Consider the following 23,467-nt stretch of genomic DNA (forward strand, 5'->3'; position numbering starts at 1 on the left):
GGTGCAATGCTCAGTAAGCTGCTCTGACAGCTGATGCTTAAAGGCAGTGCGGGAGATATAAGTCTCCAGCTTCAGTGATTTTTGCAATTTGTTCCAGTCATTGGCAGCAGAGAACTGGAAGGAAAGGCGGCCAAAAGAGGAGTTGGCTTTGGGGATGACCAGTGAAATATACCTGCTGAAGCGGGTGCTACTATGGTGACCAGTGAGCTGAGATAAGGCGGGGCTTTACCTTGCAAAGACTTAAAGATGACCTGGAGCCAGTGGGTTTGGCGACGAATATGTAGCGAGGGCCAGCCAACGAGAGCATACAGGTCGCAGTGGTGGGTAGTACATGGGGTTTTGGTGACAAAACGGATGGCACTATGATAGACTACATCCAGTTTGCTTAGTAGAGTGTTGGAGGCTATTTTGTAAATGACATTGCCGAAGTCAAGGATCGGTAGGATAGTCAGCTTTACGAGGGTATGTTCAGCAGCATGAGTGAAGGAGGCTTTGTTGCGAAATAGGAAGCTGATTCTAGATCAAATTTGGGATTGGAGATGCTGTTTCCAGAATGGTGTCATCTGCGTAGAGGTGGATTAGAGAATCACCAGCAGCAAGAGCAACATCATTGATATATACAGAGAAAAAGAGTCGGCCTGAGGATTGAGGCAGTCAGAGCAGTTGAATAGGTGGTCGTGGAGCAGCAATGAGATCCCGTGCGCCAGCAGGGGTCGTCACGCTCCATATCCCCAAAGTGGATGCCCCCCTGGATGTTCCTCCCGCCCACCGGCTGGTTGGTCACCTTGTCCCGCGGCCGAACCTGGAAGTTGTCCGAGACCATGTGACGTAGCCGCTGGTAATAGACCACGCCGATGAAGATGTCCCCATCCAGCTCAAGGCCGCTGAGGCCAGCTGGAGAGGCGCTCGGTGCTACAGTGGCTGTAGCTGGCGTAGCATGTTGCTGAAATGCTCCAGTGCCGAGTTCTCCTCAGAAAAGGTGAAGGGCGTGGCATATTGGCACAGGCCGTGGAGGGCGCCTGACTTGCTAGCCGTGCTCTCGATGAGCATGCCAATGGTCATGGGGGAGGGGAAGCCGTGGGGATTGGACAGGATGTCGGTGGTCATGCCGCTCTCTGTGAAGGGCATGTCCTCGGCAGGCCACAGGCGGTTCAGGATGCCCTTCTGGATGGCGAACTTGTCCCCGATGGTGGGTTTACAGGGCCATCGCACCGTATTGCAGATGCGGTTAAACCAGCGTTGTTGCTGTACACCTTGATGTTGTCTACCAGTTTTCTTGACTCCTACGCAAGCGAGAGAAAACAGCAGGTTATAAATTGCATTAGCAGCTGCATCTGGCCGACTCATTATTATCATAGAGCAGAGACAGGCTCAAGTATAGAAGTTGACAAAGCTCTGTCCGGTGTTGAGGTGGCTGTAGAAGGTGTCTCAGTACTGTAGCATGGTGCCGACGGGGGAGTGGGAGGGCAGACCATCAGCATCCAGTTTGTCCATTACCTCATTACCTTGGGACCACCAGGTTTGACCCCAAACACCAGGTTGTCCTCACCCTTCTTCTCAACCAGCTCTGTCTTGTAAACACGGCCACGACCAAAGTTCCTCTCTCATGATGACTTGTTCAGGATCTGGTAGGAAAAGACAGAAACCATGAGCATTCATCTACACATTCCTTCTAAACATGCAAACACAGAATTAAACAAAACACTTGTTCATTTTAATATATACAGTCCATTCGGAAAGTATTTAGACCCCTTTCCCTTTTCCACATTTTGTAACGTTACAGCCTTTTTCTAAAATTGATTAAATTAGATGTCCTCAATCTACACACAATACCACATAATGACAAAGAAAAAACAGGTTTGCAAATGTATTAAAATTAAAAACATACCTTAAAACATGAGTATTCAGATCCTTTGCTATGAGACTTGAAATTGAGCTCAGGTGCATCCTGTTTCCATTGATCATCCTTGAAATGTTAATAAATAAAAGGCCACTAAAATGTGCAGTTGTCACAACACAATGCTAGATGTCAGAAATTGAGGGAATGTGCAATTGGAATGCTGACTGCAGGAATGTCCACCTGAGCTTTTGCCACAGATTTTAATGTTAATTTTATCATAAGCCACCTCCAACGTCGTTTTAGAGAATTTGGCAGTACGTCTAACCAGCCTCAAATCGCAGACCACGTGTATGGTGTCATGTGGGCAAGCGGTTTGCTGATTTTAACGTTGTGAACAGAGTGGCCCATGGTGGCGGTGGGGTTATAGTATAGACAGGCATAACCTGCGGACAACAAACAAAATTGCATTTTAGTCCATGGCAATTTGAATGCACAGAGATAACATGACGAGATCCTGAGGCCCATTTTTATTTAATTTTTACGGCATATGTGACCAATAGAGGCATATCTGTGTTACCAGTCATTTGAAATCCTTAGATTAGGGCCTAATGAAATTATTTCAATTGACTGATTTCCTTATATGAACTGTAATATTTTTGAGAACTTTTGTATTATGCTAATTTGGTTTATGCAGGGGTGCGGACATCGACTCTAGAGGTTTTTAATAAAATGTTACATGTAGGGCTGGGCGATATGGCCTGAAAATCATATCGATTTTTTTCAAATTCATGGCCGATTCACGATATATGTTTGAAGCTGTTGTACAATTAAAGTTCAAATACACTGCATTTCAAACAGTCAGCAATAATCTAAGCAATTCAGGGTGTGTGTAATTAGGCTAAATTTAAGCCCCACTAATAATACACTGCTCAAAAAAAGAAAGGGAACACTTAAACAACACAATGTAACTCCAAGTCAATCACACTTCTGTGAAATCAAACTGTCCACTTAGGAAGCAACACTGATTGACAATAAATTTTACATGCTGTTGTGCAAATGGAATAGACAACAGGTGGAAATTATAGGCAATTAGCAAGACACCCCCAATAAAGGAGTGGTTCTGCAGGTGATAACCACAGACCACTTCTCAGTTCCTATGCTTCCTGGCTGATGTTTTGGTCACTTTTGAATGCTGGCGGTGCTTTCACTCTAGTGGTAGCATGAGACGGAGTCTACAACCCACACAAGTGGCTCAGGTAGTGCAGCTCATCCAGGATGGCACATCAATGCGAGCTGTGGCAAGAAGGTTTGCGGTGTCTGTCAGCGTAGTGTCCAGAGCATGGAGGTGCTACCAAGAGACAGGCCAGTACATCAGGAGATGTGGAGGAGGCCGTAGGAGGGCAACAACCCAGCAGCAGGACCGCTACCTCCGCCTTTGTGCAAGGAGGAGCAGGAGGAGCACTGCCAGAGCCCTGCAAAATGACCTCCAGCAGACCACAAATGTGCATGTGTCTGCTCAAACGGTCTGAAACAGACTCCATGAGGGCCCGACGTCCACAGGTGGGGGTTGTGCTTACAGCCCAACACCGTGCAGGACGTTTGGCATTTGCCAGAGAACACCAAGATTGGCAAATTCTCCATGTACTCGCCAGAGGTAGCCTGACTGCCATTAGGTACCGAGATGAGATCCTCAGACCCCTTGTGAGACCATATGCAGGTTCCTCCTAATGCAAGACAATGTAGGACCTCATGTGTCTGGAGTGTGTCAGCAGTTCCTGCAAGAGGAAGGCATTGATGCTATGGACTGGCCCGCCCGTTCCCCAGACCTGAATCCAATTGAGCACATCTGGGACATCATGTCTCGCTCCATCCACCAACGCCACGTTGCACCACAGACTGTCCAGGAGTTGGCGGATGCTTTAGTCCAGGTCTGGGAGGAGATCCCTCAGGAGACCATCCGCCACCTCATCAGGAGCATGCCCAGGCATTGCTTATTTTCAATAATCATGATCTGGCTTTCAAGTCTGTATATATAAAAAATGACCAGAACTATGCATAATGAAAATTCACTAATAATGACTAACTTCTTGTAGCAGCCATTAGAAAATTAACACAGGTCTCAATCTTTCAAGCACAAGCCCACGTGCTTTATATTTCAAGTTTAGCCAACTTGTATGTATTGATTAGCTAACAAGGGAGAACATTTGAATTGTTATGAACACACCTTTCTGTCCATCTCCAACTGTTTGAACAGCATGCTAACCTTTCCACTTTGTTCAGATGTTGAAATCAAGTGACCTACCTCATTTCTCAGAATGAGTTGCCAATTACTTGTATAAATGGTGTTTTATGCTTATTGCACATTTATAAAATACAGACTAGACAGCAAGTAGAACAGTCTTTGGCTAAAATGCTGCTAGCATACATTTTCCAGAATCAACGTTCTTTAATACTCCTGATTTAGTAGTGTCTGCTCTGCGTGCAATTTGAGCAGCTGAGACATAAGAAGGATATTGTTAGAGAAGTTAACTTCTCTATTAGAGAAAATAATGTCTCAATGTGTTTGTATCCATATGACCGATTCTATTGAACCAAACCTCAAATGCAAATAGTGAGTTGAAACCGCTTGTCAGAGATGAAGTGATCTCTCAACTGTGTTGGTGTGAGTGGCAGGGGGAGGGGCTTGGTGTGTGTGTGTAAACAGAGGAAGAGGAGAAGTGCGAGGCTTCACTCTTGCAAACATATGTCCAAAATAAGCCCAATGCGTTTCTACGAGCTTATTTTGGACCTAAGCTTGTCGCCTCCCTTCGCGCCATTTGGGTCAACAGCTCTAATTGTTAGGGCAGCGACATGAGCATCTCGTCATTATATTCAGATCGCTGATGTAAATGGAAGATGCACACAGCACAGAAGGAATGAAAGAGACGAGACCAAAAAGACATGAGAACAAGCAGACATGAACGCTCATAAAAACAAATTCTTGCGATACAGGCATTGGGAATATTGTGCAAAAATACATTTGAATTAATCAAATTAATTCGATATATCGCCCTGCTCTAGTCACATGCATGTTCCTGTTCCAAATATCACTGCTTCATTTCACCTTCAGTGCAAAATCTAGGGGCAGGAAGAAGAGCTCTTTCTGGTAGATGAATTTGAGCATCGCAGTCCCGTTATCCAGGTAATGCAGGTTCATATTGATAGCTGTGCACTCCTCCTTCACACAAAGCATAGCTTGATCTTCTGTCTGGATCAAGGTGATAATGAGGGCGGCAGGTAGCCTAGCGGTTAAGTGTTGGGCCCAGTAACTGAAATGTCGCTGGTTCGAATCCCAGAGCCGACTAGGTGAAAAGTCTGTCGATGCGTCCTTGATCAAGGCACCTAGCCCTAATTACTCCTGTAAGAGTGTCTGCTGAATGACTCAAATGTAAAATCAATGTTCGGCTACGTACGTCTTAAATACTCCAACACTGCAATGTTCAGCTTGTACATAAACACCCTCCACATACTGTACATTAACTGCCTTGCTTACCATACGGAGTGTATCCCTAGCCTCTGTTCTTCCACTTGGGTCTTGACATAGCAATAGGGTAGTTCCTCCTTGGCATGATCAGCATGCGAATAACCTTCTAGATCCCATTCACAAAATAACCACCCATTTCCTGTTTCAATGAGGATAGAGAGTGTGGCAGAGAAAAGGAGAGATATTAGAATGTGAAGTAAGACCTAAAAAGTGCCTTTATTTCTGCTTTGAAGCACAAATTATTAGATTGAATAGTTCCCACAGATGTGCTGTGGGGTAGGAAGCATGCCATTCTCCTACCTCCGCCTCCTTGTGATGCTCTTTGGGAGGGAGCCCATTCAGGTTACACAGCCTAGACTTCACCATGATGGACACCTGGCCCAGGGACTGCTTGATGATGCCTTTGGTAATCCCATTCACGGACCAGTTGACATCTGTCCGACGCTGCGATTTAACGTTTAAAAACGTCAATAATTATCGCTTGGGAAATGTTTTTTGAAACCTATGCTCTTATGCCGCTTATCTTTCATTTCAGCATAAATAATATTTCAAAAAAATATATATACACTTACTGTAGCAGTTTTGGAAAGATCAACTGTATTCCTCCAGTTGAATAACTACAGGTCCGCAGTTATACTTAACGTTCCACACAGGTGTTCGTAGCACGCTATATAGCTAATTCACACAGGTAGCCTGTCTTCAATAAACAATCACTGTAACATGGAGATATGGACGTGTGGGAACACTAAACCTATAAAAATGTGTGTAGTAATTTAACCTACTTTTTTCTTCAATAATTTCTCAAAAGATGCGTTTTAATGGTCAAAACGAGCGCCCGACCAGAAGACACTATCGTCTATAGGGGCTAAAGCGGTTAACGTCTATGAATGGGGTAGATCCGCATATGGTATGGTTGGGTCTACTGGCAAGCTAACCACAAGCGTTTCCCGGTATGAGCAGCGTCTCCCTCTGCACTCTGATGGGAACACCATCAGGTCCCGGCAGATGCTCCCTTTGCCCACCACTCGTTTATAGATGGTGGCCTCCGCTAACGCCAAGCTGATCCGGTCATTTCTAAGCATAAACTCCAAGGGAGGAATGGCCTGAAAAGGAAAATAGAAAACCCACATTTCACAAACTGAGTCTAAAACATCTAACCACATGGTTTTAAATGGCAGACGATAACTACAACCAAGTTCCTGCGTTAGCTAAGCTAACTTGAACACAGTGAACATCAGCTCAAAGTTGGAAGGTAACAGTATTTGGGTCAGATTTTGTGGCGTACTGGGGAGAATGACATCAAATTGAATTGAAGCCTTTAAAAAATAATAATGTTTTTTTTAAGACAATCAGGTAACAATTAACTGGGTCACTTTCTCGCAAATACATATCAGTAACTTCCTCAAACAAAATCGTGTTTTCTTACGTTGCTGCAGAACACTTATATCAATAGGTCTAACTATAATTTGCAAATAAATTCATTAAAAATCCTAGAATGTGATTTTCTGGATTTATTTTTCTCATTTTGTCTGTCATATTTGAAGTGTACCTATGATGTAAATTACAGGCCTCTCTCATCTTTTTAAGTGGGAGAACTTGCACAATTGGTGGCTGACTAAATACTTTTTTTGCCCCACTAAATATATATACACACACACACAGTTGAAGTTGGAAGTTTACATACACCTTAGCCAAATACATTTAAACTCAGTTTTTCACAATTCCTGACATTTCATCCTAGTAAAAAATTCCCTGTCTTATGTCAGTTAGGATCACCACTTTATTATGCACATGCTTTTTCAGTTCTGCCCACAAAATTTCTATAGGATGAGGTCACGGCTTTGTGATGGCCACTCCAATACCTTGACTTTGTTGTCCTTAAGCCATTTTCCACAACTTTGGAAGTATGCTTGGGGTTATTGCCCATTTGGAAGACCCATTTGCGACCAAGTTTTAACTTCCTGACTGATGTCTTGAGATGTTGCTTCAATATATCCACATAATTTTTCTTCCTCATGCCATCTATTTTGTGAAGTGCACCAGTCCTTCCTGCAGCAAAGCACCCCCAGAACATGATGCTGCTACCCCCGTGCTTCACAGTTGGAATGGTGTTCTTCGGCTTGCAAGCATCTCCCTTTTTCCTCCAAACATAAAGATGGTCATCATGGCCAAACAGTTATATTTTTGTTTCATCAGACCAGAAGACATTTCTCCAAAAAGTACTATCTTTGTCCCCTCGTGCAGTTGCAAACCGTAGTCTGGCTTTTTAAATGGCGGTTTAAAAGCAGTGGCTTCTTCCTTGCTGAGCGGCCTTTCAGGTTATGTCGATATAGGACGCGTTTTACTGTGGATATAGATACTTTTGTACCTGTTTCCTGCAGCATCTTCACAAGGTCCTTTTGCTGAACAGTATAGAAAGCAGTTTGCATGTTCTGCAAAGCTTTTGTAAGAGACGAGGCACAACAGTAAATAACAGTATCATCAGCATAAAAATGAAGTTGTGCATTTTGGACATTTTTGTTTAAATCATTTAAATAGTGAATAAGAGAGGACCAAGTGCAGAGCCTTGGGGCACACCATTCAAGGCAGACAATTTAACAGACATAAGCCCATCAAATTGAGTGCACTGAGTTCCATCAGACAGATAGTTAGCAAACCATGCAACTGCATGCTCTGAAAAACCTACACTCGACAATCTCTGCCTTAGTATAGCATGATCAACTGTATCAAAAGAGATATCAATAAAAAATGAGACACAGTGCTGTTTTTTGTCAATGGCTTCAGTGATATAATTTAAAACCTTCATGGCTGCTATAATTGTGCTATGCTTCTTCCTGAAGCCCGATTGGTACATTGATAAAATAGAGTTAGTAAATAAATTGCGTGAATCAGATTCAGATCAGATAGATTGCATGAATCAGGCCTTCATGGTCAAATTGCTGCAAAGAAACCACTACTAAAAGGACAGCAATAAGAAGACTCGCTTGGGCCAAGAAACACAAGCAATGGACAGTAGACTGGTGGAAATCTGTCCTTTCATCTGATGAGTATAAATTTGACCAAGGAGAGTGATGGAGTGCTGCATCAGATGACCTGGCCTCCACAATCACCCGACCTCAACCCAATTGAGATGGTTTGGGATGAGTTGGACCGCAGAGTGAAGAAAAAGCTCATATATGGGAACTCCTTCAAGAATATTGGAAAAACATTCCAGGTGAAGCTGGTTGAGAGTGTGCAAACCAAAGGGTAGCTACTTTGAAGAATATAAAGTATAGTTGGATTTGTTTAACACCTTTTTGGTTACTACATGATTTCATAGATTTGATGTCTACACTATTATTCTACAATGTAGAAAACAGTAAACATTTAAAAAAACCTTTGAATGACATTACATTTACATTTAAGTCATTTAGCAGACGCTCTTATCCAGAGCGACTTACAAATTGGTGCGTTCACCTTAAGACATCCAGTGGAACAGCCACTTTACAATAGTGCATCTAAATATTTTAAGGGGGTGAGAAGGATTACTTTATCCTATCCTAGGTATTCCTGAAAGAGGTGGGGTTTCAGGTGTCTCCGGAAGGTGGTGATTGACTCCGCTGTCTTGGCGTCGTGAGGGAGTTTGTTCCACCATTGGGGGCCAGAGCAGCGAACAGTTTTGACTGGGCTGCCGGGAAACTTCCTCAGTGGTAGGGAGGCGAGCAGGCCAGAGGTGGATGAACGCAGTGCCCTTGTTTGGGTGTAGGGCCTGATCAGAGCCTGGAGGTACTGAGGTGCCGTTCCCCTCACAGCTCCGTAGGCAAGCACCATGGTCTTGTAGCGGATGCGAGCTTCAACTGGAAGCCAGTGGAGAGAGCGGAGGAGCGGGGTGACGTGAGAGAACTTGGGAAGGTTGAACACCAGACGGGCTGCGGCGTTCTGGATGAGTTGTAGGGGTTTAATGGCACAGGCAGGGAGCCCAGCCAACAGCGAGTTGCAGTAATCCAGACGGGAGATGACAAGTGCCTGGATTAGGACCTGCGCTGCTTCCTGTGTGAGGCAGGGTCGTACTCTGCGGATGTTGTAGAGCATGAACCTACCAGGTGCCACCGCCTTGATGTTAGTTGAGAACGACAGGGTGTTGTCCAGGATCACGCCAAGGTTCTTAGCGCTCTGGGAGGAGGACACAATGGAGTTGTCAACCGTGATGGCGAGATCATGGAATGGGCAGTCCTTCCCGGGAGGAAGAGCAGCTCCGTCTTAGGTTCAGCTTGAGGTGGTGATCCGTCATCCACACTGATATGTCTGCCAGACATGCAGAGATGCGATTCGCCACCTGGTCATCAGAAGGGGAAAGGAGAAGATTAATTGTTGTCATCTGCATAGCAATGATAGGAGAGACCATGTGAGGTTATGACAGAGCCAAGTGACTTGGTGTATAGCGAGAATAGGAGAGGGCCTAGAACAGAGCCCTGGGGACGCCAGTGGTGAGAGCGCGTTGAGGAGACAGATTCTCGCCACGCCACCTGGTAGGAGCGACCTGTCAGGTAGGACTCAATCCAAGCGTGGGCCGCGCCGGAGATGCCCAACTCGGAGAGGGTGGAGAGGAGGATCTGATGGTTCACAGTATCGAAGGCAGCCGATAAGTCTTCTGGATGATAGCGAGTAGGTTTTCTAAAACTTTAGACTAGTACTGTATATTATTTTGTTTCATGTTATATCTAGTGTACATCCCTGGGTCTTATATCACCACTTATATCACCTTTACACCACAAGAGAAGTCAGGAGACTCAGCTCAACAATACATTTTATTCTACATACATTTTTTTATCCAATCAAGTTTTCATGCAAGAGTTTGAGAAACATTAGCTGAAGAAAAAAACATCATAGGCATTCCTCTGACTACATACAGTACAGTAAAACCTTGTTGACTGGAGGAGAGATTAACATTTCAAATGTGCCAATGTTGCTGTTATGTCTTATATCTTATATCTTTCTTCTTGGCTGCCTTGGTTTAGTGAAAATGTTTGATAATGACAGATTTAAGTCACTTCTTTGTCTCCCATGGCGGTACTCAAAGGAAGTTACACATTGCTCTTTAAAGGCCTTGAAATACCTAAAACTCACATTCATAGCTAGATAAGTAATACTATGGGGGAAAATAATGACATTCATTTTAGACATAAAAGCAATTTTTCAACTTTTTCAACTAAAATACGATGATAATGCAAGTAATTAAAAATGGGAAAAGTTCAGTGCAAATAAACTGAAGAGAACCAGACATTACAAGAGATTGAACAATTAACAGTCACACAGACCAGATAGCAATAGCCAAATGTATCTTTTTACAATCAAACAAATGAAATATGCAGGAGGTTTATTGCATCTTCCAAACATCAAGAGGCAATTCCCACTGACACCCCTTCCCTTGGCTTGAAAGACATTTCCCTAATTTTGATAATACTGATAATTGTCTTTGGATATTTTCCAATATGTTGAATAATAAAGTTTAGCTCTTGCCAAAAAAATGTTTAATCTAGAAACAAACCTTTATTTTTTTTGCCCCTATGATATACAATCTAACTGAACATTCAACAGCAACTACTATATAATATAATTCATAGCCATTGTATGTTTTGACCATGCACATATCAAATAGATTCGATTTTAGCAGTCATTCACTTGTCCGTACATCATTCCCCATAGCAATCTTGTAAACATAAGATAAGGATTAAAATATAAATATGTGCCAATGTTGTCCCTTAAGCGGTGTTTGACTCAAAACATGTTGAAGCATGACCTCAACTAAAATATTTGAAAATGTGTGATAATGAAGAGGTAGTGGTTAAAGGGGCAGTCTGCAGTTGTACCCATTGGTTCTTGAAGAATATAACTTGCACATGCCTCATGAGTTAAGTTCAACTGTCGTATCCCATCAGAACCCAAAATACACTATATAGTCAAAGGTATGTGGACACCCCTTCAAATTAGTTGACTTAGCTATTTCAGCCTCACCCTTGCTGACGGGTATATAAAATCGAGCACACAGCCATGCAATCTCCATACATAAACCTTGGCAGTAGAATGGCCTTACTGAAGAGCTCAGTGAGTTTCAACATGGCACAGTCATAGGATGCCACCTTTCCAATAAGTCAGTTCGTACATTTTTTGCCCTGTTAGAGCTGCCCCGGTCAACTGTAAGTTCTGCTATTGTGAAGTGGAAATGTTTAAGAGCAACAATGGCTCAGCCTTGAAATGGTAGGCCACACAAGCACACAGAACTGGACCGCCAAGTGCTGAAGCGTGTAAAAATTGTCTGTCCTTGGTTGCAACACATACTACAGAGTTCCAAACTGTATCTGGAAGCAACGTCAGCACAAGAACTGTTCGTCGGGAGCTTCATGAAATGGGTTTCCATGGTCGAGCAGCAGCACACAAGCCTAAGATCTCCATGCGCAATGCCAAGCGCTGACTGGCGTGGTGTAAAGCTTGCCGCCATTGGACTCTGGAGCGACGAATCACGCTTCACCAACTGGCAGTCCAACGGACAAATCTTGGTTTGGCAGATGCCAGGAGAACGCTACCTGCCAAAATCCATAGTTTGGAGGAATAATCGTCTAAGGAATAATGTTCTGGGGCTGTTTTCCATGGTTCGAGCTAGGCCCCTTAGTTCCAGTGAAGGGAAATCTTAATGCTACAGCATAAAATACATTGTAGACAATTCTGTGCTTCCAACTTTGGGGAAGGCCCTTTCCTGTTTTAGCATGACAATGCCCCTGTGCACAAAGCAAGGTTCATACAGAAATGTTTTGTTGACATCTGTGTGGAAGAACTTGACTGGCCTGTACAGAGCCCTGACATCAACCCCATCGAACACCTTTAGGATGAATTGGTACGCCAACTGCGAGCCAGGCCTAATCGCCCAACATCAGTGCCCAACCTCACTAATACTCTTGTGGCTGAATGGAAGCAAATCCCAGCAGCAATGTTCAAACATCTAGTGGAAAGCCATCCCAGAAGAGTGGAGGCTGTTATAGCAGCAAAGGGGGGGGACCAAGTCCATGTTAATGCCAATGATTTTTTTATGAGATGTTCAACGAGCAGGTGTCCACATACTTTGTCATGTAGTGTATAAGCTTGGTTTACTCCAATGTTTGTAAACAAAGTACATGTAAACAAACAATAGCCTAAAAACATGGTTAAAACTATAATGTTGATATCATGGATGGTCAGTCCTTGCATCCATAGCTCGGTCTATGAATTTGAGAGTGGTTACATTTTTCCCAGCCGCATTCCTTTAGCCTTTTACCGAAACAGATGCACTTTGTTATTGTTTCAACTACGGATTGCTCCTTTTAAGGGACTAACTAATACTTAAAATACATTTTAACAGAGGACAAAGTAACTTAATCTAAGAGTTAACTGTGGGCAATAATGCTAAAGCCTCTGTAAACTGAACGTGGTCAGGTTGTCTACACTGAATATTACAGTTTGACAGACAAGGGCAGGAAAAACTACTTGTTAGCATGCATGCATTACAACTCCACGTAATATTATGGAAGCTATGCAACACCATAACCAACAGCGCTAGTAGTCTAGAAATCCTTTAAAAAATAAAAATTATACTTGCGTTGACAAAGTAGTTTGTGGGGTTGAAGCTACTATGTTTACTACAGGTTTTCAAGGAAGCAAGCAAAAACTAACAAGAAACTCACTTTCTATGAAAGACCATTTTAAAAAGGCAGCTCTTGGCTAAGAACTATCAGTATTAGAGGCAAAAGGGAGAGCCGGCCTACTTGCATTATGACACACAACAGACACAGTAACATGCTTCCACACCGGCATGCAATCTCTATTAAAATCACAAACAAAAACAGATCTACAGCTGTAGTGGAGATCCTCATGCATAACCGTGTAACGGTTTGACTGGTAGAACCTTTAGAAGGTTCAAATGGGTTGAAATGTTCAGAAGTTGCAAAGCTAGTCTCAAATTAAACAAGGGAGGTTTATCTCTAGTCCTTCCACAAATGCTCTTTGTTGACAGAGGAAAAAGGAGTAGTCTGTCTAGGAATCTTTTGTACACTGAATGAACAACACTGACTAAATGAACTTGAATAAAAGTCTGTCAAAATGGTAGAGCTAACACTACACAGCGAGCATGGAATAACAGCTATCAAATAGCTATAATACAATTACAGTAGCAATAAAATATAGCCTATTTTCTGCTTTAATCCTCTTAAAATACAGTACAACAAAAAAAAAACTCTGGGGCTTTGTCAATAACCATGATATGAAGAATGATTTATAGGCAATGTCAGGTATTCATATCAAGACGCAGGAAAGTTTTTTTCCCTCCCCTCATAATGCTAACTTTTGTGGATAAAATACAAAGATCTCCAAACCCAGAAAAAAAAGACTAGACCACACAGACATACACACTTGCCTGACCGACAATACACAGGCTCACATAACACACGCAGTAGCAGAGGCGCTATGCTAAAATCGACAGGCTGCATCTTTAAGGGGGTATGGGTGGAGATGTAAGGCACTAAAGTCTGTATAATAAGTGAAGCGTCCCCTCCATCTTCAGAGGTCGTCCATACACAGTCTAGGGTCGCCTCAGTGGCAGCACTGGTTCACAAGGGAATCTTCTTGTTCTGGGACCCCCAAATCTGTCAGTCTGTCGCCAATTAATCTTAATCCTCATCACCATCCGAACATTCACCAAGTCTACACACATTCATTTTCTGCATGCCTGTCCAGGCTTTCCTCTGAAATGCGCTTCCACTGTGGGGGTATGGGGAGGAGAATGTGGTAGCACATACGAGAAAGTCACACAATCTTCAGTCAATCACAAGGGTATTCCCATTCGAGACAACTTGCCATGCAAGAACCAATGAGATGGCAAAGCTTCCTGGCCTGTGGGACATCTCGGGAAAAGCGTAGGAGTGAGGAGCAGAGAGCAGAGGTTGGAACTTCTGAAGCAGAGGAGGGACTTACAACCGGGTGAATGGGCCCACGTGGAGGGGTCCTCTCAGTTTCGGAGAGGAACAGGATGAGTTGAGAGTGGAAAAGGAGGGGGAGGAGGAATAAGGAGCGGGGGAGGAGGAAGATGATCGTGGTTCGGAGTCAATGTTCAGTGGGAAGACACTGGAGATGGCTATGTCCACGATACCTTGGCATAGCTCCGGGTAGAGTTTCCTAGAGGATGGAGAGAGTGCAATTAATAAGATACCCCTTAAATCAGGCTTAGTGAGATTATACCTGGACAAATGAATGATTCAAAGGACAATTTTACAAGCACATTTAGGTTCACTTGGACGCCAGTGATCAAAAGACACAACATGAATTAAACCTAACATGGGAGGTTAACATAGCCCTCTAAGCTTTGAACAATGGAACAAACATTTTCAAAATAATTACTCTACCCAAACCTCTCGGTTGGACAGAATGCTTAAAGTTAGTGAGGGAGATATAAGTCTCCAGCGTCAGTGATTTTTGCAATTCGTTCCAGTCATTGGCAGCAGAGAACTGGAAGGAAAGGCAGGCAAATGAGGAGTTATCTATGGGGATGACCAGTGAAATATACTTGCTGGAGCGCGTGCTATGGGTGGGTGCTGCTATGGTGACCAGTGAGCTGAGATAAGGTGGAGCTTTACCTAGCAAAGACTTATAGATGACCTGGAGCCAGTGGATTTGGCGACGAATATTAAGCAAGGGCCAGCCAACGAGAGCATACAGGTCGCAGTGGTGGGTAGTATATGGGGCTTTGGTGACAAAACGGATGGCACTATGATAGACTGCAACCAATTTGCTGAGTAGAGTGTTGGAGGCTATTTTGTAAAATGACATCGCCGAAGTCAAGGATCAGTAGGATAGTCAGCTTTACGAGGGTGTTTGGCAGCATGAGTGAAGGCGGCTTTGTTTGCGAAATAGGAAGCAAATTCTAGATTTAATTTTGGATTGGAGATGCTTAATGTGAGTCTGGAAGGAGGGTTTACAGTCTAACCAGACACCTAGTTATTTGTAGTTGTCCACATATTCTAAGTAAGAACCGTCCAGAGTAGTGATGCTAGATGGGCGGGTGCGGGCAGAAATCGGTTGAAGAGCATGCATTTAGTTTTACTTGCGTTTAAGAGCAGCTGTAGGCCACGGAAGGAGTGTTGTATGGCATTGAAGCTCATCTGGAGGTAAGTTTAACAGTGTCCAAAGAAGAGCCAGATGTATACAGAATGGTGTCGTCTGCGTAGAGGTGGATTAGAGAATCACCAGCAGCAAGAGCAACATCATTGATATATACAGAGAAAAAAAAGTCTGCTTGAGAATTGAACCCTGTGGCACCCCCATAGAGACTGCCAGAGGCCCGGACAACAGGCCCTCCGATTTGACACACTGAATTCTGAGAAGTAGTTTGTGAACCAGGCTGTTGAGTCTGCCAATAAGAATGCGGTGATTGACGGAGTCGAAAGCCTTGGCTAGGTCGATGAAGACGGCTGCACAGTATTGTCTTTTATCGATGGCGGTTATGATACCGTTTAGGACCTTGAGTGTGGCTGAGGTGCACCCATGGCCAGCTCAAATACCAGATTGCATAGCGGAGAAGGTACGGTGTGATTCAAAATGGTCGGTGATCTGTTTGTTAACTTGGCTTTCGAAGACTTTAGAAAGGCAGGGTAGGATAGATATAGGTCTGTAACAGTTTGGGTCTAGAGTGTCTCCCCCCTTTGAATAGGGGGATGACCGCAGCAGCTTTCCAATCATTAGGGATCTCAGACAATACAAAAGAGGTTGAACAGGTTAGTAATAGGGGTTGCAACAATTGTGGCGGATAATTTACGAAAGAGAGGGTCCAGATTGTTTAGCCCAGCTGATTTAAAGGGGTCCAGATTTTCAAAAATGCTTCTTGAAATCCTCGATTATCGTGGATTTGTCGGTGGTGACAGTGTTTCCTAGCCTCAGTGCAATGAGCAGCTGGGAGGAGGTGCTCTTAATCTCCATGTACTTTACAGTGTACCAGAACTTTGAGTTTGTGCTACAGGATGCAAATTTATGTTTGAAAAAGCTAGCCTTTGCTTTCCTAACTGCCTGTGTATATTGGTTCCTTCCCTGAAAAGTTGCATATCACGGGGGCTATTCGATGCTAATGCAGTATGCCACAGGATGTTTTTGTGCTTGTCAAGGGCAGTCAAGTCTGGAGTGAACCAAGGGCTATATCTGTTCTTAATTCTACATTTTTTGAATGGGGCATGCTTATTTAAGATGGTGAGGAAAGTACTTTTAAAAGAATAACCAGGCATCCTCTACTGACGGAATGAGGTCAATATCCTTCCAGGATACCCGGGCCAGGTCGATTAGAAAGGCCTGCTCGCTGAAGTGTTTTAGGGAGAGTGATGAGGGGTGGTCGTTTAACCGCGGACCCATTACGGACGCAGGCAATAGGGCTGTGGTCGCTGAGATCCTGGTTGAAGACAGCAGGGGTGTATTTACAGGGCAGGTTGGTCAGGATGATATCTATGAGGGTGCCCCTGTTTATTTGGATTTAGGGTTGTACCTGGTAGGTTCCATGATAATTTGTGTGAGATTGAAGGCATCTAGCTTAGATTGTAGGACGGCCGGGGTGTTAAGCATATCCCAGTTTAGGTCATCTAACAGTACAAACTCTGAAGATAAATTGGGGGGGCAATTAATTCACATAGTGTCCAGGGCACAGCTGGGGCCTGAGGGGGTCTATAACAAGCGGCAACAGTGAGACTTATTTCTGGAAAGGTGGATTTTTAAAAGTAGAAGCACAAACTGTTTGGGCAGAGACCTGGCTATCTTTGCAGTAGATTGCAACTTCACCCCCTTTGGCAGTTCTATCTTGGCAGAAAATGTTGTAGTTGGAAATTTCAGAATTTTTGGTGGCCTTCCTAAACCAGGATTCAGACATGGCTAGGACATCAGGGTTGGCGGAGTGTGCTAAAGCAGTGAATAAAACAAACTTAGGGAGGAGGCTTCTAATGTTAACATGCATGAAACTAAGGCTTTTACAGTTACAGAAGTCAACAAACGATAGCGGCTGGGGAATAGGAGTGGAAATAAAACAATTAGAACTAGCCAAGACAGCAGAAGACAAGGCGTATTGACATTAGAGAGAGGCATAAAGCAATCACAGGTGTTGAACAATTGGCTCTTTCATCCCCCTCCTCTCCCCTGTAACTATTTCCCAGGTCGTTGCTGTAAATGAGAACGTGTTTTCAGTCAACTTACCTGGTAAAATAATGGACAAATTAAATAAATAATAATAATCAGGAGTGCTAAGACAACGGGTCATTGGCAATGAATGGGCAGAGTGGGTCAGGTAGGTACATACCGGACCTGAGTTCGAGGCTGGGGCCGACAGGTAAACAAAATGAGGTACTGTGTTATTGAAACAGTCCAGGGGGCATCAGCTGTGTAGCAGAGTGATCATAGGGTCCAAAGAGCAGCAATAGGTGAGCCATGGGCCGTTCGCAAGTCACTACTATGCTAGGCGAGCAGGGGACACATCGTTCAGAAAAGCTAGCGGGCTGGGGCTAGTAGATGGCTCTTCGGTGTAGAGGTCGACTGATTATGATTTTCCAACGCCGATACCGATTATTGGAGGACCAAAAAAGCCGATACCGATTAATCGGACGATTGTTTAAATGTATTTGTAATAATGACAATTACGTGAAAATGACAATGACAATGAACACTTATTTTTACTTAATACAGTGGGGCAAAAAAGTATTTAGTCAGCCACCAATTGTGCTAGTTCTCCCACTTAAAAAGATGAGAGGGGCCTGTAATTTTCATCATAGGTACACTTCAACTATGACAGACAAAATGGAGAAAAAAAAATCCAGAAAATCACATTCTAGGATTTTTAATGAATTTATTTGCAAATTATGGTGTAAAAGCGAGTGACGTTTGAAACGCTATTTGTGCGCATCCCGCTAACTAGCTAGCCATTTCACATCGGTTACACTAGCCTCATCTCGGGAGTTGATAGGCTTGAAGTCATAAACCGCGCAATGCTTGACGCACAACGAAGAGCTGCTGGCAAAACGCACGAAAGTGCTGTTTGAATGAATGCTTACGAGCCTGCTGCTGCCTACCACCGCTCAGTCAGATACATGTATGCTCAGTCAGATTATATGCAACGCAGGACACGCTAGATAAACTAGTAATATCATCAACCATGTGTAATTAACTAGTGATTATGATTGATTGTTTTTTTATAAGACAAGATTAATGCTAGCTAGCAACTTACCTTGGCTTACTGCATTCGCGTAACAGGCAGTCTCCTTGTGGAGTGCAACGAGAGGCAGGTGGTTATAGCGTTGGACTAGTTAACTCTAAGGTTGCAAGATTTAATCGCCCGAGCTGACAAGGTGAAAATATGTCGTTCTGCCCCTGAGCGAGGCAGTTAACCCACCGTTCCTAGGCCCTAATTGAAAATAAGAATGTGTTCTTAACTGACTTGCCTAGTTAAATAAAGGTGTAAATAATAATAATAATAATAAATATATATAAAAATCTGCCAAATCGGTGTCCTAAAATACCGATTCCCCATTGTTATGAAAACTTGAAATCGCCCCCAATTAAATCGGCCATATCGATTAATCGGTCGACCTCTACTTCGGTGACATCATAACAGAATAACCTGTTGAGACCACATCGGGCAATCACGTCGGCAGTCCAGTCGTGATGGATCAGCGTGGCTCCATGTCGACAATAAAGGGTCCAGGCCAATTAGCAAAGGAGGTATTGTAGCCCTAGAATTAGCTGGTATATGGTCCTAGCTTGAGGCTAGCTGGTGCTTGCTTCGGGACAGAGGCGTTAGCTAACAGTAGCCCCTCGTTTGCAGCTAGCTAGCTGCGATGATCCGGCGTAATGATCCAGAGCGGCAGGAATCTGGTAATATGGTAGAGAGAAGCAGTCCAATATGTTCCGAGTTGATATCGCGCTGTGCAGACTGGCAGGTGTTGTCTGAGCTAAGGCTGGCTGATGACCGGCAAAAAGGTGAAGACCGCTAGCCCGTGGCTAACAAAGACTAGTAGCTAGTTAGCTCCGGATGGAAGTTCCAGTTATAAGGAATAAAAATAGCAGATCCGTACCAAATTGGGTGAGGGGGGTTGCAGGAAAGTATATTTAGTTCGTAGATAGAAAGTGAGATTAAGAGATATACGAAAACGACTGGCTATTTACACGGGATAAGACACGGAAACAAAACAACAAATACACACGTCCTACTGAAACGCCATCTTGGATCATCTGGAAGGTTCTCCCAACTCCACAGAGGAACTCTGGAGCTCTGTCAGAGGGACCATCGGGTTCTTGTTCACCTTCCCGACCAAGGCCCCGATTGCTCAGTTTGTCCGGGTGGCCTGCTGTAGGAAGAGGCTTGGTGGTTCCAAATGTCTTCCTTTTAAGAATGATGGAGGCCACTGTGTTCTTGGGGACCTTCAATGCTGCACATTTTTTGGTACCCTTTCCCAGATTTGTGCCTCGGCACAATTCTGTCTTGGAGCTCTACGGACAATTCCTTTGACCTCATGGCTTGGTTTTTGCTCTGACATGCACTTGTCAACTGTATATAGACAGGTATGTGCCTTTCCAAATCATGTCCAAACAATTGAATTTACCACAGGTGGACTCCAATCAAGTTGTAGAAACATCTCAAGGATGATCCATGGAAACAAGATGCACCTGAGCTCAATTTCCAGTCTCATAGCAAAGGGTCTGAACCTTATGTAAACAAGGTATTTCTGTTGTTTATTTTTAATAAATGTGCAAACATGTCTAACAACCTGTTTTCACTTTGCCGTTAGGGGGTATTGTGTGTAGATCGATGAGTTAAAAAAAAATGTAAAATCAATTTTAGAATAATGCTCTAATGTAACAAAATGTGGAAAACGGGAAGGGTCTGAAAACTTTCTGAATGCGGGGCGGCAGGGTAGCCTAGTGGTTAGAGCGTTGGACTAGTAACCGAAAGGTTGCAAGTTCGAATCCCCGAGCTGACAAGGTACAAATCTGTCGTTCTGCCCCTGAACAGGCAGTTAACCCACTGTTCCTAGGCCGTCATTGAAAATAAGAATTTGTTCTTAACTGACTTGCCTAGTAAAATAAAGGTAAAATAAAATAAAAATATGTGTATATGACCACTACGAGGAAAAGGATATAAAAATAATACTGACTGTGCGCAGGCCGGAGCTCCATTGATCTCGATCAGCCACACCTTGAAGCTTTCGTCCACCATGAAGTCAAAGCCAAAGAGCTGGAAACTCTGATAGGACAGGTGCTTAGTGTTGATGGCTGGCTCAATGCATGTCAAACAGCTCCTAGGAGACCAGACAGAACAACCATTGTCAGGAGTCTGAGTAGTGGTGTAGCAAATACCTGTACATAGCTATTTGTAGAACTATGCATGTTAGGGCAAGGTCATCTGACAAAAAAGGGTATTTTTCCATCTTCAATTAAGTAAAACACAAACATCACAGCACAGGATGAAAAGTAGCTAGCTACCTTATGATCTGCTTGATCTGAGGTAAAATGCTGGTCTCCAGTGCTATGTTGTGGGTGCTCAGCAGGTACTGCCGGAACTCGTCGAAGAACATCTCATTGCCCTCCTCGTAGCGGCCGTAGTTCTGGGAGTGCTCTTTCTGGATGCAGTGGTTAGTCAGGTGGCTGGTCATGTCCTGGAAGTTGGAGCTGTCATAGGGCTCCGAGGCCGTCCGCAGCACACCCTCCCGGTAAAGGTAGATGTTGTACTGATGGTCCACGAGCACCCAGCTCCTAAGAACAATACAAACCCGCAGAGTTAAAGACTACTGGGCAAAACGCCAGCAATAACATTGCTTCTGTTACTGTTCCTCAGACAGCCCGAATTGTGTATTTATAAGGCTATATGGTATTTTGTTGGTAAGAAATATGTAATAAACACACAGATGTGCTATCACTCACAAAAATATTAGTATCAGCTGCTTACCTGATGTCAAATTTACGGTTGCCAGGTTGCAGCAGTAGTGGTCTTTCTAGGTACTTCTGAATGACATGAACCTGCCCTTGATTATCAATGAACTCCAGCAATTGATTTGCATCGTAGGATATCAAAATTCCAGCACCTGGAACAAGAAAACCAACCCAAGCCTAATCTTTGTATACAATCCTTGGAATACATATTTTGCCAATGAAGAGTTTGTAACTCACTGGGCAGTCCAAGAAAACATCCAAAAAAATGAGGCAAGTATTAACTTAAAAAAAAGAGATTCTTTAGGCAACAATATCATATTTTCCCCATAGTGCCCAACGACTACAGTATCTAGCAGTACTAGCTATCAATAGAAACCCGAGCCTTCAGACAAGATGACTGGGATGTACCTTTTGCTCCAGCAGATGACTTGGCGATCCACACTGTTCCCTCTCCGCTTTCCTTTCTTGAGTGATAAGAGGCCAGGAAAACTTCTCTTTCATCTGTCTTGGGGTTACTTTTCAGGTGGCTGATGCCATTCTTTACAGGAGCGACGGGGGTATTTAGGTTAGTAGGATAGATGATGTAGGATTCAGGCAACCAGTTGCTAGGGTCTGGAAGCTCTGGGCTAGTCTTGATTAACCTGAATAATGTAAAGAAAGAGGATATTGATGATATTTACAGTGTGAATTTGAGTGTAAGTTACAGTATCAGAGTGAAAATGATTACACAAACCTTTTCAATACCAAAGTTCAAATACCTACTTGACTAAAGATGCTTTGCGGCACAACTTGTCTGCCCCTCTGTAATAATTCACCTGTTGCATCAGTCCTGGCTCATGACCTATGGAGGATATACAAACACATGACGAAAAAAGTGATGACAATAGGGCGGTGCAAACACAGGAAAGCATTTTGCACGTGTCTGGTCCTTTTCCCTCTCTGTAGTCAAACTTCAATGTGTCCTACTTGAGGCATTCTCTTACTTATCCGCAGAGGATGTGATTCAGTGACGTCACCAGGATAAGGTTTAAATTTCGTAACATAGTAGCCAATATAGTCTAGACTATGGGCTCCAGGATAGTCAAGCCCAAAATATGAATCGTAACGTGAAACGGGTGGGCAACAAAAAAAAAAATTAAGGAACATTATTAGTGGTATAAGGGAATAACTTTCTTGTACTTTGCATAATGCAGAAAATGCAGCAGTCCTGGTTAGACTCACAAGGAGGCTGGGAACGATGCAGTGAGTGCCATAATAGTACTGGTGGTGTGTGTGCATCTACTATGGCCCTACATTATAGATATCTACATTAGCTGTTTCATGCGACACAATTCATGGGTTCAATTTGAGGGTGAGAACAAGAATACTGACACTCCAACTAAAGGTATTCAAAGCCATGCAATACCATTTACTGAGTATGCCAAAAGTGCTACTCTTACCAAGCCGTCCAAATGGCAGTCTGTTCCGTTCGCCCAACATCAAATTGAATCTGGGATTATCCCTTTTCAGTCTCTTCCATTGTCCAGTTGCGACGAGAATTTTGGAGACTTCAGCATAAATGGTGCTGTTCTCGTCTCTTGCGACAAATGTATACATCGGTACATTCATATTACAACAATAGTATATGTGCAAAAGCACACAACAAAACGAATTATTAGCTAGCTAGCCCAGGTGTAGCTATTGCATTTAGCAGACTGGCTGGCAAACGCTATCTCGCGGACGGATGTGTCTGTGGCATGATGAGACAGTCATATCCAGGTTCTGAAAAAAGTGATTCGCATGTTCTTGTTGCTAGTGAATGTCTTTCAAAATCACAAAAGTCCAAACTACTTCATGTTGCATGACTCTCGCCTGACGTTACGTTTCAGTCATGGGTGCCCAGATTTAGGGTGTGCCTGACTAACGACGTTAACGTTACTTGGTCCCACGTCTGGCTGAGATCCTCTGGCTTCTCCTATCTGGCTTACTTTGCTAATGTTACGTAGCTGAATATATTTCTTAAGTGTTGTTTAAATAAATCGTTATCTATGTAAATTGGTACTTTACTAAGATTTTAGCTGTTTAACTTGGAGACAAAACAACGACCAATGAAAAGAGATTCACATTTTCCAGTAAAGGTTATTTAAGGAGCTTTCAAGACAACTGGGAAA

General features: G+C 43.5%; 1 protein-coding gene and 1 pseudogene across 1 annotated transcript; both read right to left on the minus strand.

Moving 5' to 3' along the window:
* Positions 1–328: 328 nt before the first annotated feature.
* Positions 329–10,408, minus strand: LOC115112728 (DNA-directed RNA polymerase I subunit RPA2-like; annotated as a pseudogene).
* On the minus strand, positions 10,138–23,460 carry LOC115113367 (tubulin--tyrosine ligase-like). Its single transcript, XM_029640928.2, has 7 exons — positions 22,757–23,460; positions 22,080–22,158; positions 21,726–21,958; positions 21,334–21,469; positions 20,871–21,140; positions 20,543–20,686; positions 10,138–14,543 (listed from the first exon to the last, which is right to left on the minus strand). The coding sequence occupies exons 1-7, from the start codon at positions 22,923–22,925 to the stop codon at positions 14,339–14,341; spliced, it is 1,236 nt and encodes a 411-aa protein (XP_029496788.1). The 5' UTR covers positions 22,926–23,460; the 3' UTR covers positions 10,138–14,338.
* Positions 23,461–23,467: the final 7 nt, after the last annotated feature.

This window comes from Oncorhynchus nerka, linkage group LG28 (assembly GCF_034236695.1).
Source record: "Oncorhynchus nerka isolate Pitt River linkage group LG28, Oner_Uvic_2.0, whole genome shotgun sequence".
Taxonomy (NCBI): domain Eukaryota; kingdom Metazoa; phylum Chordata; class Actinopteri; order Salmoniformes; family Salmonidae; genus Oncorhynchus; species Oncorhynchus nerka.

Excerpts from the sequence above, each read along its gene's own strand:
- LOC115113367 (XM_029640928.2), bottom strand. The coding sequence starts at position 22,925 with ATGAATGTACCGATGTATACATTTGTCGCAAGAGACGAGAACAGCACC. Across the intron at positions 22,159-22,756 it reads ACTGCCATTTGGACGGCTTG|GTCATGAGCCAGGACTGATG; the intron begins GTAAGAGTAGCA and ends TATCCTCCATAG. Across the intron at positions 20,687-20,870 it reads CAGATCAAGCAGATCATAAG|GAGCTGTTTGACATGCATTG; the intron begins GTAGCTAGCTAC and ends CTGGTCTCCTAG.